Genomic DNA, 18,461 nt, shown 5'->3' with positions numbered 1-18,461 from the left:
TCTGCATCATGGAAAACAAGCCAACACATGCTGAAGAACATTAGTGGGAGAAGGTAGGAGGGTTAAGTAGTCTACAATGGGAGGGATAGCACTGAAAACATAAATAAAAAGGCTACATTATAATATTCTCTCTTGCCCTGATACTTCCCCTTTCAGCTCGGTGCAAAGTGACCTGCAGTGTTTGGGGGTGTTTTTCAATATGATCCTTCTACTCAATCAGGTTTTATTCGTAGTCTCTGTTCACTTCAGACACTTCCGCCAGTACTGGCGACGGCTGAGTCACTAGTTGCGGTATATATTAAAAAAAAAGTTAAAAACAAATAAATGTATGAATCCTCCAGCCTTTTACTGGGCCAGCTGTCCTTTAACTCTGAAGGTTGAGGAGCTTCCTTTCAAGGCATTTCTTAAAAGCTTGAATCCAGGTTGGAAATTACATTTTCTTAGTGCAACGCGGAGTAATCTGCCAGGGCATCAGAACCTACTGGCAATGAGTGGTCACTGGTTTTTTTTCCTTTTACATATTCATGTGGAATCCATTTTTGTCCCCAAAGACATCATCTGCTTGGGTAAGGTTTAGAGTAAATCCTCTGACAATTCCATGCGTTAGCGATATGAGAAGACGACACGTTGAGTGGAACGGGTGTTTAGAGCTGTGTTTCATCTCTTGTTTCGGGACTGCATGGGTCCAGCTTGTTACTGCAGCTGCTTTTTCGGCTGTGCGAGTCATTGGATACATGAGCTAGAGGGTCAGATCGTATTAAATACCTGGGAGAAATAAAAAACAAACCCATTGTTACATTTTTATGGGAGGCACCTGGAGTGCAAGTCACTCTCATTTCAAAGCACACGGGAGAGATACACACGACTCTCTGCCGTCAGTTATGCGCAAGTGAACACTGGTGCCATCAGTGGAATTACTCCAGATTTACACCAGTGTAAATGAACAGATGTGACCCAGCATCATCTTCAGGGTGCGGCACGTGTCTAAATGTAACTACTGTATTAATGTGACATAGTCATTAGACATGGACAAAGACCTTTGTAAGAGTAGACCGTAGCGTCAGCCAGTAGAAAGACATATCCAGTATTAAATTAATTGGCCAGGGAGACAGAACAGCCTCTAAAATAATTGTGTTATTTTCTTGACATTGAATAGCAAAAAAGGCAAATACAACCCATTCATTGTGTGTGTGTGTGTGGGTGTGGGTGTGGGTGTGTGTGTGTGTGAGTGAGAGAGAGAGAGAGAGAGCGACACAGGGTAGGAATGTGACAAACACAGCTAGTCTATTAGAAACTTTATGGTTCCTCAGATCTTTAAAGGAAATTTAATCAATCAGAGCTTGATTAGCCTAAAATGACAGGCAGGGTCTCCAGAGCATAAGAATGACCCGTGTCAGCTAAAAAGTCAAGAATAAAAATATAGATATTCAGACTACATTTAGCAATTCCCCCCCCCCCAACAGTTTTGCATTGCACTGCAAACACGTTGTGTTCAATTCATACATACACTATGTCATTGAGTTCCAGTCGTGTGTCTGGAGGCGGATTAATCAGGACATAGGATAATGTGTTCTGATGATCATTCATTTCATCTGCAAAGGGGGGGGAAAAAGGAGTAATTATGCAGATGTCTGGAGTGATCACTGGTAACTCTTGGCTGGCTTAGTCAGTGAACATTTTTAAAATCACCTCCCCCCCCCCCCAAAAAAATGGGGAATCATAGAGGCTAATGAACACTGCCCACTTCCCCCCCCCCCCATACGCTACAATTACAGAAGCAGATGTGCTAAAGTATGAAATGGTGCTAAGATCACACTGCCAGTGTGTCTGCTACGCTAGTATGACAAATCCTGCTACAGTGATTGATGACTCACGTCTCTTTTCACCTTGGTTTACTTTACACACTACCAGGCCCTCTTGGTTCATCCACGCCTGGCTCTAGCTAGCGAAATAAAAGCAGCATGTAAAAAAGTATGGGCAAGAGGGGCCCATCCTGATTTGCATTTGTATCTGGGTGCCTCCTAACCAAAGCATCACTCACATGACCACAGCACCACAAAAGCAGGTGGGGAAAAATGGGCATCAGGTCTTTGGAGTCCATGATGCATTAGTGTGAAAGAGCAATTGAACATCAGCTTGCGTCATCTCATATTTAAAGGGGCAGTCGGCGGCGAGCAGGTTCCCTTCCCCTCGGCATGGACCAGGAGATAGCAAGTTAGCAGGGGGCTGTCAGGTGGCCTAGCAAGAAGGGCAAAGCTGGTTCACAAGTGGTAAGCCCTGTGATCACTAAATCCTCAGCGCACCAGTCCTCTCTCTCTCTCTCTCTCTCTCTCTCTCTCTGGGGAATAAGAGCCCCACAGCTAAAGCCAGGCGCCCCCATTTGCTAGAGGAAGGGATGGTGGAGAACAATAGGCTTTCCCCGTCTCCCGCTGTTACTGGAGTGGGCTGAGTCATGGACGACTGCCGAGCAAGTACTAACTGGTATATCTGCGTCTGAGCTGAGCGGTGTCAGTCCCCGCTCGCTTAGACACAGCCACGCTAAAAATAGCAGTGTCGCCACCGTCGTATGAGTGGCCAGCTGCACTAGCTGCCCGAATATGTACCCACCTGGGCCGCTAGTCCCAGCCCTGCAGCCCTGCAGAAGAAGAGCTCTGGGTAGCTCAAAAGCTTGGTTTTTTTTCTCCAACAGAAGTTGAGCCAATAAAAGGCAGAACCTCACCCATTTTCTCTCTCACGGTGCTTCCTGACAACCATACGCACAGGCCTCCTTTTCCTCCAGCCCCTGTGGGCACACTGCAGGGCATGCACGCCACACGATCCTACTGGCAGTGGTCCCCGGGCCAAGGCTACCTCTGGGCTGTCCCCAGGAATGACATGAACATCTGCCACGTCGGATAAGTTCACACTTCATTCACCTGGACATCACAACTGGCTCCTGACCTTTCAACCAGCACGTTTTCACAGCACCAAGCAGGCCAGGCTGTTTGAGCACATGCAAGTACCTGAAAGCATTTGGTGGCAGCCACACAGCTCAGCCTTTCAGTCCTGGACAATTTTAGTGTCTAGCTGAGAACATATGGCATTGCTAAGGAACGTAAAGACGTGCTCTTACCTTGTTCTAATGCAAAGAGAAATGTGACCCTCTTACTGCACTCTATGCACCAAAAATGCTCTCTAGTGCACCTGTAATACCCAGGGACTGCTATGATTTATGCCGGTTTCGCCTTGTTGTTCATTATTTTACTGTTATCATCTCAGCCGCAGGATTTAGTTACATGGTTATTTCTTTATTCTAGCCAAAGAAAACTCATTGTAGTTTCAGAGTATTTGGAACTGTAGCAAAGGTAGGTGTTTAATGACGACATCATTCAATGGCAAAGGTCTGAGTTACTAGCAAGTTCATCAGGAACTCTTCATGGCCATCAATACGTGCTTATCATAAATTACCTTGTAACTCATGAACTTGCCTCATCACTGTTGACAGCAAGATAATTACATGGATGTATTTATTGCATGGGCTTTATTTACACCATTTTCGTGTTGCTCAGAATAAACATCAATGGTCAAAATGGCAGCTCTGGCTTTGGTTTTTAAAATAAATGAGCAACAAGATCATGAGTAACACAATGCATAAGTGTAACTGGGCTTGGGAGCTGTCAAACAATTAACAGTTTTCATGCATTCACTGACAAAATGCATTATGTACAAAATGGAAAAATGGGATGCCAGGTTACTGGAGATGTAAGTCAAGGGCAGAGTTATGAATCAGACAGTTACATGAAATCACTAGAAGGCTTTTCACTGGGACTTCATGGCTAATATTAATCGGAAATACTCCATCCTCACAGAAAACCATCCACTGTGTTTATTAGATTTTGGCACAATTTTTGAAATCTTAGAGAGGATGTTTAAGGGAACCCCAGTCTTGTTGACTTGCAACAGCAGCACTTCCCTAGACAGAAGTTGTCTCTTGCATTTGTTTGCTTCAATTTGTTGTTTCTTCTTCTATGCCTGGATCTCCCTCATCCGCCCCAGTCTTTTCAATTTTTGTTACATCTCCCTTGGTTTTGATTATTATGATATAATTGTTGTTCCTTTAACGTGTGTTCACCAGTGGGACTCTAGAAGATACTTTACAAACCAGTTTCTCAGGAATCAGGCCAAGATGTCTATAAAAACAAGGCAAGCAAAATATGAAATAGATTTACCTGAGCAAATGGCCAAATGTGTGTGCAAAGCTGCATGACCACAACTGACAGCAAACGTTTGTTTTTTAGCGCAGATGTACCAGCTGGATTTTCTCGCACCTAAATATGCTCGCAGCAGCTTGTGAACACCTGGTCAGCACAGCTGCATTGCTCGGTCTGCAATTGTTCCCTCCATGGATGTTGGGCAAATTGATTCCTTGAGGGAATCTGGCTATGATGGTGCATATTCTGTTTGACGCCACAGATACCCTGCACGTTGATGTAATGATAAGCTGTCCATTTATCATTGCATCATGGGCCTCCAAATGGGTATATATGTTCAGCCCATAGTTCTGGAGGCTAATGGAAAATTAGCTAAGCCATAACATTCATGCTTTATCTGCTGCTGTGCAGAGCTCTGTGAAAACTGATACCTAGAGCAGAGCTTAATCGATAAACTGATTTTTATAATTACACAGACCAGCTCTACCTTGTGGCATCACTAACAGCTTTTTTTAAAGCCCCTAAACCAAGTGACTTCATTTTTTTTAAAACGCTCTGTGTTGTGATCGGCAAAGAATGGCCCTTTCACTCCCTCTGCATTAGAGATGGAGAATGTGAAACCTCAAAGGTTGAGGTGTTTAATGGCGCCCCCACATTGCAATCATATAAATCAAAGCCCTCCTTCCTGACCCTTCTCATTCCTTCCCTCCATTCAAAAACACAGAGCCATGCAACCTGCCTGCCACCCCAGCTCGTTCAGTGCTGTCAACCTCCACTTTCCAAGAAAATCAAGAAGCGCATCAGCTTTCCACGTTTCTGCTGGCTCTGGGAGTGTATTGTCTTTTTAACAGCTCATACTCCAGGTGATTTGAGAGACTCAACCAGCCTTGAAAATGGCTACGCTTGCCCCCAGGAGCAGGAAACCGTTGTGCTTTTATTTCCACAGTTTTTGATCAGAGGAGTCTCCGAGGAGCCAAAGATATTTGAGACCTGGACAAAGGGTCTTGCGTAAAACAGGAGTCATCAAGGTTACTCCTATTAGACCCCTCGCTACCCTAGGAACACAGTGAGCAGTAGCCAGGAGCAACTTCTTTCATCTTCGGCCGGCCAAGAGTCAGCATCCATTCCTCTCAGGCGCAACACAGCGGTCTCTGTCTCTTATCTGCAGCAAAGCACTCTGGCTAGGATTAGTCTGGCAGGCCACGCCTTCTGCTAGTGCACTACAGATGGCCACTCTACTTGGACACCTTTTCAACAGGACACGCTGATGTGAGCAGGTTACACCTGAGTTTCCCTGTCTACATTGGCTGCCAATTCACTTCTGAATGGATGGAATTCTGTAAAGCCCTAAGTAACCTCCCCTATCTAGCCTCCAGCTGCCCGCTCCCATCTGCCTCGCCGTGACTATGTTCAGAAGGAACACCTCAGCTGCCTGTCCTGAGGGCAAAGCAAAGAGGTCCTCATCTCTGAGCCCAAAGCTGGGCACTCGGAGCACGATGAAAGACATTGTTCCCTCTTCCCACTAACTATGGGCCTTGGGGTGTGTTGGCCATCTCCCTGGGGAGGAAGGAAGACGGGTTGGTTGCTGTGGAGGGTTGTGAATCGTGCACTTCTTTCTGGGAAGAGGCTGTTTGGTACCATTCTAACCTATGTCCAGAATACCACAGTGATGAGCAACCGATCAGTATTTTATAGCCATCCGCCAGTTTGGGTTTAGCTGGTGTTCTAGTATCCCAATGCTTAGCCTTCCAGTGAAACGGGAGCAGAAGAACAGTAATGTTATGAGAACAGGGCTAGAGACGTTTAAAACTTCTTATATATTGGCAGTTACAAATGCACAGTTTGCCGTGTGACTGGGGAAGGAGTGGGGATACCTTTGGTACAGGCAGGTTCTCCTGCTCCATGGAAGCAGCTTTTCCTAGCAAAACCATGCATGAGACCAAAGCACTGCTAACCCACCAAGTATATTGCCATGTTGTTTTCAATGGAGCAGAGACTCTGTTGCGCTCATCTTGCAGATACAGGTTCGCTAGACCAATTTAGAGCCTGTCCAGATACAACCTTAGCCTTTTGAAGAAAAACCTATGAGCTCATAGATACATATGGAATTGTATCTGAGTATTGAATTGTATCTGACTGGCTGAACAGCCAAAATTATTAACATGAACAATTTTTCCATATGTCTATTTTTTATTTCGCCTGTCTTATCAGATTGTAAGTATGAATTCATAGCGCTCTGACCATCTGCATGGTAGAATCTACATCCTTACGGGATAATAAATCAAAGGAGCTTCAGGCAAGAAAATGTCACTGAGGCATGGATTAGCAAACATGGGCTGACTAGCTGGCAATATACTGTAATTGAGTGGGATTTCCATGAAACCATATTTGGGGCCATTTCTCTGATGAAGCACACAATTTACAGGGAAATGCCAACTTTTCACCTTAACTGTTGCCGAATGGAGACCTAAAATTCAAATAGTTTAAAAAACCTTTGCTCATCTTTGGGTTTGATTTAAAAGGGCCTTGGCAGAGAACTGCTCCATAAAGATTTGCTTTATTTTTTGTTTTGCTGTAGCCATCAAAATCATATCAACTTTGATGACAGTAATCTGTAGTTAAAAATCCCTTCCCACATTTACATCTCCTTAAATGCTTAAACTTCTTTCAGCATGGCCGGTTTTCTACAAAGCTACACAGCATGGGCACGCTTCTATCAGGGACTGAGTTAATGTTTAACCCAGTATGAAATTCAGTTCCCCCTAAGAGATTTGATTCAGGGGGTAATTGCAAATAAATCCCATCAGGCTGGAATGAGATTGTCCATTTGGAGACTAAAGAAGGTGCTCAGTTGACTGGGTAAAATGTGGGTGCTAACAGAATTTGGTTCTTGCTCTTTTGAGTCAAGTCAAGAATCCACAGAAGGCATAGGGCGAACCATTGAGAAGACATAAATGGTTCTATTAAACTTTGAGATTCTCCCGGAGGAGTTTTGAAAAGAAATAGCAACAAAACCTAGGATAAAACACTTCTTTAAAGAAATGATGCTAGGCTTCTAAATTTTGATCATTGGACATGTTTTAAAAGAACATAATGAAATATTTGCATTTCTATAGTGGAAGGCCCCAGAGTGCTTTGTAAACTGTCTCAGATCCTGTCTTTCTGGCAGCTGGACGAGTGTACAAGTCTGGGGGCTTGTTAAATCCAACCCTCAGGCCCATATTCTATAGCTTCCAGAGAGGTCACAATTTACCCAACTTGTTTTATTCTGCCAAGAAAAAAAAAAAGCCAGGTCTCAAATTCCCAATGATTTCAAAGACATAAATCAAGTTGCAATGGCTCACTTTGGAAGGAGGGATTTTTAGAGTTATAATTTCCTTGAATACTTTCAACTAGCAGTCACTGAATTTTGTCTCTTTGTGACTTTACTAGATTTACCATTTGTGGTGCAGATACAGGATGGTTCTTTCCCAGCCCTCTCCCACAAATAAGTGCTTAAAAGGCTCAAATCTGTCTAAGGTGAAAACTGGCAAGAAAGTGCGGGTTAGACTTAATTGGCATGATTTTGTTATGCTGTGTGCAGTGAGTCAAGCTTGACTCCCCAGGAAAAAGAATTACCTTGCAAATATCCAAGGTTTACCCGATTCATCACATCACTGGCTGTTAAATTTGCTACATCCTCTACAGAACATACAGAGAAAAGGTACAGACATAAACAAAGAGAAAGAGAAATAGAGATCAGCGAGGGGTGATTCGGCAAGTATTAGAGATGAGCTTCTGAGCTTTCATGATAAAATGGGCAAAAAAAATGAAGAAAAGGGACAAGAAGGCAGACTAATGCGTTCTGTCCATGAGCTCATGGATATTCAGACACCAACAGGTGATTATGCTGTGAGAATGTGTTCAGAGCACTGTACCAAACATGACTGGTCCACTGACACATCACTGGGTCCAAAGGTGCCTTAGACTTCATAGCACGTCAGCGGCACATTTTCGCCTCCTCCTCTTTTAGTCCTCTCCAGGTTTTCTAAACATCTCGTTTAAACAGCTGCCCACTCTCCTCAAGCCTGGAAATGGAGAGTTCCAGCTGAACAAGGCCTAGATTCCAGCTGGGCCTAGGTGTTTTAGAGAGCTTGAAACATGGACCCATCCTACGTACCATGTATGCTGCAGTATTTAAGTAGTCTAGGATAAGCAGGGTACCATAAACGTCTGGAGCTAGGCCTTGGCCCCACCATCAGAAATATCACATACAGTTATTTGGATTTCATTTGCACTCGGGGGTGCAGGATCCCACCTTGAGCTTTTCTGAGTCTAATGGCTCCCATTGTGTGATGGGGTCTCGCTTTCCCTTCCAGTTTACAAGTATTCACCCACCTGGACGTTTGGCTGCACTTCAGGATGAATGTCCAGCAAACGTTAGAGAGTTGCGCAAGGCTATAGGAGCAAGCTGTAGAAATCCACAAGTGCGAAACCCCTAGACATTTGCTAAGAAAAGGCAGATGTGCAAGCAACAACTACCTGCAGGCAACTCTAACCTGTGTGATTAGCTCTTGGATAGCCTGTAGCTCAGAGTCCTTCTGTCCTTTGCTAGCTTTACTGGAACAATATTTCCATTAGGACGTGTGATTTTCCTACTTGTCCAACATTAAAAGAAAACATGTTCTTTTGGTTCTTTTAGTCCACAACTGGACAAATGCTCTTGCTGTCCCTCAGATGATGTCCCAGGGCATTATTATACTAACTGCATGTCAGTTACTCTGCATCTGCACTGAATACTCCAATGCTCTAGTACAATGGCCAACAACTGGTGAGCATCTACCACAATAACTCTTTGAGCGTTTGCATGTGAAGAGGAGGAAATGGCAACATCTATGCTCCAGACGTTGAGCCGTGGCTGAAGGATGGCTGCAAGTTCAACAGAACAAGCGGCAGAAACTCTTGGATATTAATAGGGGGGGGGGGGGGGGGGGGGGGGCAGATTCAGAAAAACGTAGTGAGGCAATCCTTCCAACTTATTCTATCATGCTACAATGGGACTCTTTCCACTGATTTCACTGGATATTGGACTGGACCCTTCATTATACATAGCTCTGCTTCTCTTTAAGGAAACAAACTAGCTGGAGAATGGATGTTGGTGCTAGTTCTAATTCTGGATTGCAGAGGCTCAGTGATGATACATATTACTGACCTGGTGCCAGTGAGAGACTAACATGGACATCATTAACCTCCCTTACTGCAAACTCTCCACTCACACGCCGCTGTTTCCCATAGACAAAATGGCCCACAAGCAGATGACCCGTTGTGAGATCTTGTACACAGGCAAACAAAGTGGCACGGTCACTCCTGCTCTGTTAGACTCTAGATGAGGTTATGGTAGCGCTTTGAGTGACAGGGCATGAAGATTATGATGTTGCTCTCTCTGAACTTTGCTTGTTCAAAACGATGCCATTACACAGTCAAGCAGCCTTAGGTGTTTGTCTCAGTTTTTCCACTAGCACTTTGATTCAGAGGAGAGAAATAATAATACTGTTTGTGCATTGTAATCACTCAGACTTTACTGTGTAAGGCTCTGACCCCACCAATGCTTCCAGAGAGGCTCCGTACAGGCTCAGAATGTGCCCAAGTGCAGTCAGTTATAGGACTGGAGCCTAAAGAGCCATCCCCTCTCCTCCCCCTAATTTGATTAGGTACCATGTAAGCGAAACGTCCCATTGCCCAAGAGCAGGGAGCAGAAGGACAGAGAGGAGAAATGCTCCACAATCCTACATCCGCATGTAGAACTTCCCAGGTTGTGAAGGGTCCCTCCGAACAATATCTTCTTCCTTAACTAGATTTGTGGAACTGGCTGGTGCATTGGGCAAATCTTTGTATCCTTGAACCTGCTGCCCCCCACCCCCCATTCCCACATTTATTTTGAAGTTCTTTTCCTTCTCTTTCATGTGTCTGAAATGTCGCAACAATGCACACAACTTAGAGACCAGAAATTTATTACAAGGCTCACACCAGTTCCACAAACGGTCTGCAGTGCACAGGAGTCCTGGCCTGAAGGCGCCAGTGACACGGCTCTTGGTTTGCTTTATTTTATATGAGGCTGGATGCCTTTGGAGTGTATGTAGGAAGTTATCTCCTGAATGGGAAGGGTAGAAGCATTTCTAGCATGGAAGGCAAACAGGCAGCAGCACAGGATGGCTTAAAAGAAAAAAAAAATCAAGAGTGCGGTGGGCTAAAGATTTCATCATAACCAAGGGATAGATTATTGTCCAAAATGGGTGAGAGACACTCTTGGGTTAACACCCAGTTAAAATACTTTAGAAGAAATAATCATTGCATGGAGAGATTCTTACATTGTGTGAAAAGTATTCTCTCGTACAGTACATACTTTACTGAGAGTTATGAGATAATTAATGACTTATTAAGTTCTACACACAGTCAGGTGACCCACTCAGCTCTTCAGCTACTGAAAAAAGTTTCTAGGAGAGAATTTGCTGAAGGATTTAAAAATGTAATACTAGAATATTGCACCAGCCTTTGAGTTCTCTTCTGCCATGCTTTGCCTAGAAGTCTCAGAAAATAGCAATAGCTTCTATTCCAAATGGGTGTTTTGGTCAGCTTCAGGACAGAGTTGGAGCCAACATTTTCAACCTGTCCTTAGCCAGTCATCAATTTTGCAGGCACAAATAATTAGTGAGTGAAATTTTGCACCTGTAATTTAGGTCATTTAGACATTTATTTCCCTCATTATGCCTGGTACCTAGACATTTATTGCACTTGGAAATAATTACAGATCTGTCCACAGTTATTTGTGACTGCTGAAATTAAGGCCAGGGTCTGAAAACAAGCCCCTTCATGCCTCAGTGCTGTGGGATTTACAAGGAAAGAGCACTACTGGGTGATGGGACTGCCAAATGTGAATGTACTACGCAGAACTAGGAACACGTTAGAGGATGAGGCTTCATTTTGAAACTTTTTATACCCTGAACATGTCTAGTTTGGTTTGCCTAGATGCAAAAATACGTGATCAGCTTGTGACTGGGGCCCATCACTGCAAATACCATTAACTGTAAGCAAGAGAAAACTACTTACCGTACCCAGTTGTAGGTAACCCCAGATGTTTCATTCGGTTTTTGACAAGTTCTGAAAGCTCTTGCCTCTCCGACCTCCTGTACAGACTCAGCCTCTGCTGACTAATCCACTCTGCTGTTTTGCTTGTGTGCTTGTTTCCTTTCCGACTCAGCCTGCGTGCCCACTGCATGCTTTTGCGCCGTAGCAAGGGGTGCTCAGACTGGTCACTCGAGCAGGAGTTCCTGTGATGGCTCGTCTTGATGTTCCAGTGCTCCTTGACATCTTTTGTATCCTCGCAATCCTCGACATTGATTGAGATCTGCGACTGGAAGTCCCAGCAGTACATAAGGAGATGTACTAAACACCTTTACATGTGTGCCCAGCTCCTCGCAGGACCAGGTACTGGCTTGAACAATGTAGCATTGTGACCAGCTACCCATTCTTATAAAGGGACCCTACCTTGGTGTACACCTTTACATCATCAACGGTCAGTCAATCAGCATTCCCCAATATTATGAAGTATGCATGTTAAGACAGCTACCTCCTGGAACCCTCATGATGCTGGATGGATCCAACAGGTCGATGGTGAGGTTTCATTCTCCTATTATCTGGTAATGTTCTAACATTCACACCCTGGGACTGTTTCCCTAGCTCTAAACCCACTCCCATCCCAAAAAACTCAAAAACTAGAAGATACCTGGATGGTGAATTTGGAATGTAAAAATAATAATAATAATAAATGCAATGTACCATGTAACATCACCGGCACAGAAATTTTTAAGGCATAATGTTATCGCATGATGCCCAAGTAGCTGAATTTCCATGGTTTTCCTTTCAGTGTCATGACAGATAAGAACATAAGAATGGCCATACTGGGTCAGACCAATGGTCCATCTAGCCCAGTATCCTGTCTGCTGACAGTGACCAGTGCCAGGTGCTTCAGAGGGAATGAACAGAACAGGTAATTACCAAGTGATCCATCCCGTCGGCCATTCCCACCTCCGGCAAACTGCAATCCCTGTCTATCCTGACAGTACACATCCATTATAAAATGTAAACACTAATAGCATGTGTTTATTTATAGTGCCATGCTCTGCAGCACCAGAGGTAGATTGGATTTAACTAATTGTCAACCTTCAGCTCCTTGCAGTGGTTTTCTATATGGCTTTTAATTCATATTTAAGATTAAACATGTTTAAAAGTTAAGACTGAGTCACTATCCAACTATTCTTATCTGCCCATGTTGGGAATTCTTTCCTTTCCTTTAAGATAAGTATTGCTGAGTTTTTCACAGCAATGTGTGATGGATACAGATAGTCATTACCTTGCTGAACATTAAGTAGGGCACTACATTTTAAAGAAAACCAAAGCTCTCACAGGTTTAATACAAATATTACTCACCTGAGCTCTGATGTCATGAGGCTGCATTTGAAATAAAATAAAATAAAATAAAGATGCAATATGTGTTAGTGGTGAATATGTATCACTGACTGTCCACCACATCCTAACACTCTCTTTCTAATTAAGTGTCCCAGCCCTCAGCCACTGTTTCAGATCTGGAAACTTGTCCAGAGTTAACAACCAAATAATAACCATTAATCCCGGCTTCTATAGCACTGCCCCAGTTTAAAGCATTGCCGAGAAAGTCGTTACCCTGACTGAGGTCACCTAATGAGCCAGTGGCAAGGCTAGGATCCCAAGACTACCCAACTCCAAACTCAGCATTCATTACTTTCTATGCCAGTGCCTGCTCCACCTTCACCTTGTCCTGGTCTCCGAAGGCAGCAGTGCAGGCCTACAGAGAATGCGTGCTTGGCACGACTTTTACAAACTGGCTGCCAGGCCTGATGGTCTTGGTTTGAAATTGGAGTTTTTCTTCTCCTAAGTGGACTGCCTGCCAGGGCAGATGAGCCCCACCTGCCCTATTTTTGTGCCAATATTAAATAATAATGATAATAATAAGATTTTTCAAATGTGTATTGTGATAGTATCTAAGATCACCAGGCCCAGGACAGGATCCTATCGTGCCAGGTGCTGTACATACACAAACACCTCTGCCACCAGTGCATATTTGTCATTTAACAAAAGGAACATCTCCACACAGCCTTTTGTTATGTAGAAATTAAAAGAGAAGATGATGGAATCTATGAGCAACTTCCTCTCCAATATGCATGCCCAGCTGTTTCATGCTGGGCTAGTGCATGCAGATTTAAGGCTTTAAACAGAATTATTGCACCCTCCCCATTCAATCCCACTGCTTGGGCACCCAGTCCAGGCAATCTGGGCCCCCTCTGGCTTCTGGCAGCCCGTCTCAGCTGGTCCTTTGTTAATAGACATGTTACTCCATCAGCTGCTCAGATGGGGTTTCTCCTGGCCTGGCTACACGTGATTGTTTCTATGATGCAGTTCGCTAAAGGCTATAAGGTCAAAACTGACAGTGCAAGGGACCAGAGCGACTGATGCTACTGCACACATTCTGGAAGCACTTCTACATGTTATCCAGTGACTTCTCTATGCTGGGACCTTTCACACAAGGGCTGCAGCCTGTACGGTTTTCTGCACTCTCTGACACCTGTATGTCTTACCTCGGAGGTTGAGAACATGTGAGATTCGGTTCTGTAGATCCCAATGGGAATTTCTGCACTGGAAGAGCAAAGCTTCTGGAAGAGACGGCCGTACGTCCGGATCCACAAGTCATCATCAGTGATTTTCATCTGACCACCAGAGGGAAAAAATGTCTCTTTGCTACCATTGAAGGGATCTCTGGGCAACAGGGCAATCCTGCACCGGTAAGGTCCAAAGCTGCAGAGCTTGGATCTTGTTCCTAACTTCTCCAAAGCTGAGGAATGTTGAGACCCAGGGCTTTGGTTTGATCCCACAGGAAGGGCAGGGATGGCCTGTGGGGTTCCTAATCAACTTTCTTGGGACAGAGGTTGCTGTGAGGTTCAGCTCTACTGTTGACTTTGATTGCACCTGACATGGAGAAACCAATACACTGGCCTAGCTGGTGTGATTTGTCTCCCTCTGGAGGCTGGTCCCAATGACTACAACAGCCTGCTACTCAGTAACGTAAGAAGGAGTTCTTCTTTATTGTGGCTCAAGAGGCTTTTGGTTGGGGGCTGAAAATCCCAGATTCGATTCCCACGCACGACTGTGGGATGCATGCTCACGAGCAGGCCCGCACGCGTGCGTGATCACATTGCATCACAGCTTGAAAGGATCAGACAAATGAACACTTACAGCACAGAGGTAGCCAGAACCCGGGGTGGTGTCAAGGCCCAGGAGCAATCTCGTAATTGTGATCATGTAGTCCTTCACGAATGACTGAGAGAGAAATTCAGAGAGAGATCAGAAGACCAGAGAAAAGATTGCAGCTGTTCAGCTGTTCACTTTAATGTACAAGTGCATTGACAAATTGCAGAGAAGCTGAGATGATGTTCTAGGTTCTCTTTTGTTGCTTCTTATACTGTGCCCACAACCATGGTATCGGGGCACATTTCAAAGTTGCATTGAGTGATATGACTAACATCTGTCACAGGTGACTCTTGGTCGCCTAAGGGGGGCGCCTAAGGGGGGCATGTGGGTTTTGGTTTTATTTATTTGTTTTAACTCCTGCTGCATGAAGGTGGGTTTTTTTCTGATTCTCTAAAACGTAGGAAGCTAACTTCATTAAAAAGCAGGAAGTAAAACGTGGCTGGAAGCGTGATATAATGTGGGCACAATGTGGAGTAATTTATGCATCCAAACAGACTAAGGTCCCTAAACGGGGCACTTACAATTTACCAGGCCGAACGCAGAACATGGGAGGTCACACAGTTTTAGAGCCGGTTACTAATGGAGCGGAGAAAGTGTGTGTAGAGCAAGGAGGTTGATAGGGGAACTGGGACCTCTCATTAAGGTGATCGAGGCAGGTGATGGAATGGTTGGACCTATAGTCCTGTCTATTCACCAAATGTCCCCATTTCAACTTTGCTTTAAGGTGGCAGACGCCCCTTAGGGAAGCTGGTGGGAGCAATTACTGTGTTGTGATTCACCCCACGCAGGCTCTAGCCATCTATCAAACAGGGTCCTGAGGAGGAGTCATATTGCAATGAACACCTGCAGAACCACCATAAGATTTTACCTGAGTCCTCTGACACAGAAGACTGAAAGGAAGGGACTTCTACTGGGGGCTCTAGCCCCTTTCCCCCTGACCCAGGGCAAGACCTCTCAGACAGATAGGGACACGGTGCTGGAACGCCCATTCAGCAGAAGCAGCTTACCCTGCTGAAGCATTCACAGCAAGACCACGCAACCTTTCAGCTTGTTCTGACCTGATAGAGCAACGTATCCAACATGCTGATGCTGAATACTCTGCCAGCGGCAAACGGGAGCCGGAACATGAACGCCAGGTTGGAGCCGTTCTCTCGCTCTTTCTGCGGACAGAGAAGAGCACGGATCTGAGACGGGGGTGGGGGTGGGGGGGGGGTGATGAGGACTTGCTTGCAGTGAGCATTGAATAACAAGCCACACAGCAACCCCAGGCCGTGTGGCTTGCAGCCCGGGCTCGTCTTTCTTTTAAACAATGCCGTAAGCTTGCATTTAGTAGAGAGATGGTCGACATCTTTTCATGGATTCACTTTTTGGATGAAAAACGGCATGTTGATCAAAATGAACATTTTCTTTTTGGTAAGAATTCTCCATTTTTTCCCCCACTAAAAAAGAAAAAAACTGGAAACTGGAAAAAGTTTTGGTAAAAATTTTAGACTTGCAGTTTTCGTAACTTAACGCTTGTTTTTGAAAACCGCAGATCTGGGGGGGTCCATATGATTTTTTCTTTTCATTGAAGAACCGGAGGTGGGGGTGTCCCCTCCAGGAACTTTGGGAAAAAACAAATTAAAAAAAAAATCCCCATAAAAAATAATTGGCCTTTTTCAGCCAGTTCTTGCACGCAGATGGCAAGTGCCTGGCTGGCTGCCCTGGAAGCTCCAGTCCTTGACTGAGTCCCAGACCCCAGTATGCACAAGCAGCAGCAGAGGCAGTGGAGGAAGCCCATAGACCAGCCCAAGCTCATGGCTCGCAGCAAGCAGCGTGTCTGGATTGCATTATCTGACGTCGGACCCCATTCCCCCAAGGCTGCTGACAATCTAGCACCACAACAACACAGGGTGCGCCTGCAACCACATCCAGCATGGCGGCATTCCCCTGCTGCAGGGTGAAATAGCCAGCAGATCTGTAGGGACACAGCTTCCCCACTCAGCTGCTGCTTTGATTGTCCCCCCAGCATGGAACACATGGGGTTGGGTTCTGTGTACCAGTTACACACCCTCCTCTCCCATGATCTGGGAAACTGGGTGTGCAGGGGAAGGTTGGGAGAAAGATTTTTCCCTGAAGTAATATAGGTTTAAAGGATATACAAATGCAGTCACCAGACCTGCCTTTCTAGCCCAACACATTCAGCATCTCAGACCAAATTTCCTTTCCAGGGCAACAGCAGCCGTATATTATAACACAACATCCACTGTACCCCGCCCGTTGGATATCACAGTATAGACAGACGAGAGCTTAGCTCTGGCAGTGGCTGTCCCAGCTATCCTGAAACTGAATTAACTTAATAATTACCTTTTACTCCCTGGGTGGCAAATTCTAGAGCAGGGTGACAAATTTCTCCCACTGGCAGGAACTCTCTTAACACTGAGACCAGTCAGATAATCATTAACACCAAATCTCAGATCTTTAGACTATTCCTGGATCCCCTGGCAACAGGCTTTGAGCGCAGCTGAAAATTAATAAAAGCCACTATCGAATCTCAGCTGTCATCAAGAGATGAAAGAGGGAGTCTGGCATGCAGAATGTAATGATGGCCTGGTAAGGCTGCGGATGGGAGAGAATCAAGCTCCTTATTTCATCACAGGGAGCTCTGGGGATCCAAACACTAGCGCATTTAGCAGCGTTACTGAGAGACTGTAGTGTGCTTTGTTTCCGGAGTCAACCTGCCATTAACTTCACAGACATGTCATTAAATCCATTTGTTATTTTAGAAGAAGAAAAGTCACCATAAGTTTCTGACACTTATTATTTGTATTGCTGTAATGCTGATAGACCTGCAGCAAGACAGGGGCCCCACTGTCCTAGGGACTGCACAGACTCAGACTAAGAGACCTTGCCTGTACCAAAGAGTTTATGGTCTAATAGACAAGACGGGGGTATTGTCTCCATTGTGTCAATGGGGAAGGGAGGCTGACTGACTTGCCCAATGTCACAAGGGGAGGCCATGACAGAGCAGGGAATTGAACTCTGGTCTCCAAAGTCTGTACTACAAGACAATCTTTCCTCTCAACATGGTATGTTTCACATCAGTCCAGTGACAGCATATTCCCTACTCATGTAGATGCATCCTATCAAGACGGTGATCTCTCAAAGCGTGCCTGGTAATAAAGCCAGTCTAGCACATGCTCCACCACTGATGTATGATTGATTCAGCCATTCCTAAACCATGTTCCATGGTTCTCCTATGATGGAGAATGCATTAACTTCCTTTGGTGTCTTAATCCATTGCTGAGCTTTGGGTGTTACTGTTTCTCTTGAAGTTTAGGATGTACGTTGAGCTCTTGCCCACTTGTCCTGTCCTCTCTGATCCCTGCACCCCTTTTCAATTCAGGGACTGCCCTCAGAGATCTGTCGTTAGGATGAAGTTAGGAAAAAACAGAGAGATGTGGGGGGGAGGGAGAATATAGTTCAACGTTGAGTTTATTCTGGTTCTTTTTCCTCTCTGAATTGGTTCAACCACCCTTAATACACAACACTGTGAATGCAGTAGAACATAAATGTGTATGTGTGAGAGGGAAAGGGAGAAACTAAACTCTTTTACCTTCCCCTCAAGAGAGGACACGCAGACCATGCAGCAGTAACAGAGATGTTGCCTGTCCTGGTTTTGACTGGCACACACTCAGCAGAAGCCTGTGACAAACTATTGTTTCTTTCATTTGTCACAAATGTCTGACTGGCGTACACTCGTACGGTCTGCTTCAGTTATTCCGTGAATGTTATTTCTACCCCACAAAAATGCCTGAGCAATATTGAATATAAACTCTGAATGTCATTTGATCCAGAAGTCCCTTCTCACAGAATTTCTTAACCCAGTGCAGCGTCAGGACTGAAGGACTAAAATCGGATTGGTAGCAGAGAAAGCTTTGAAGAGTGCAAATGCTAGTCACGCCAACTAAG

The 18,461-nt window shown here is 44.9% G+C and overlaps 1 protein-coding gene across 3 annotated transcripts in view; it reads right to left on the bottom strand.

Moving 5' to 3' along the window:
* Positions 1-508: 508 nt before the first annotated feature.
* The window catches only part of KCNT1 (potassium sodium-activated channel subfamily T member 1), a 159,082-nt gene continuing 141,129 nt past the window's right edge, over positions 509-18,461 (bottom strand). For 2 of the 3 annotated variants that reach the window (XM_067541597.1, XM_067541598.1), the window contains 6 exons: positions 15,569-15,670; positions 14,496-14,579; positions 13,841-13,969; positions 11,277-11,580; positions 1,508-1,592; positions 509-765 (listed from right to left, as the gene is read on the bottom strand). In XM_067541597.1, the coding sequence (XP_067397698.1) occupies positions 645-765; positions 1,508-1,592; positions 11,277-11,580; positions 13,841-13,969; positions 14,496-14,579; positions 15,569-15,670 (825 nt within the window). In that variant the 3' untranslated portion in view covers positions 509-644. Of the gene's footprint in view, positions 766-1,507; positions 1,593-11,276; positions 11,581-12,656; positions 12,678-13,840; positions 13,970-14,495; positions 14,580-15,568; positions 15,671-18,461 lie in introns of all 3 variants that reach the window. The other variant, XM_067541596.1, reaches the window with a different exon arrangement.

The sequence above is a fragment of the Emydura macquarii genome, unplaced genomic scaffold (genome assembly GCF_026122565.2).
Source record: "Emydura macquarii macquarii isolate MOO-44397 ecotype Brisbane River unplaced genomic scaffold, CSIRO-AGI_Emac_v2 contig_691, whole genome shotgun sequence".
Taxonomy (NCBI): Eukaryota; Metazoa; Chordata; order Testudines; family Chelidae; genus Emydura; species Emydura macquarii.
The sequence above is the reverse complement of the archived record's forward strand: the minus strand, read 5'-3'. Positions and strand labels throughout refer to the sequence as shown.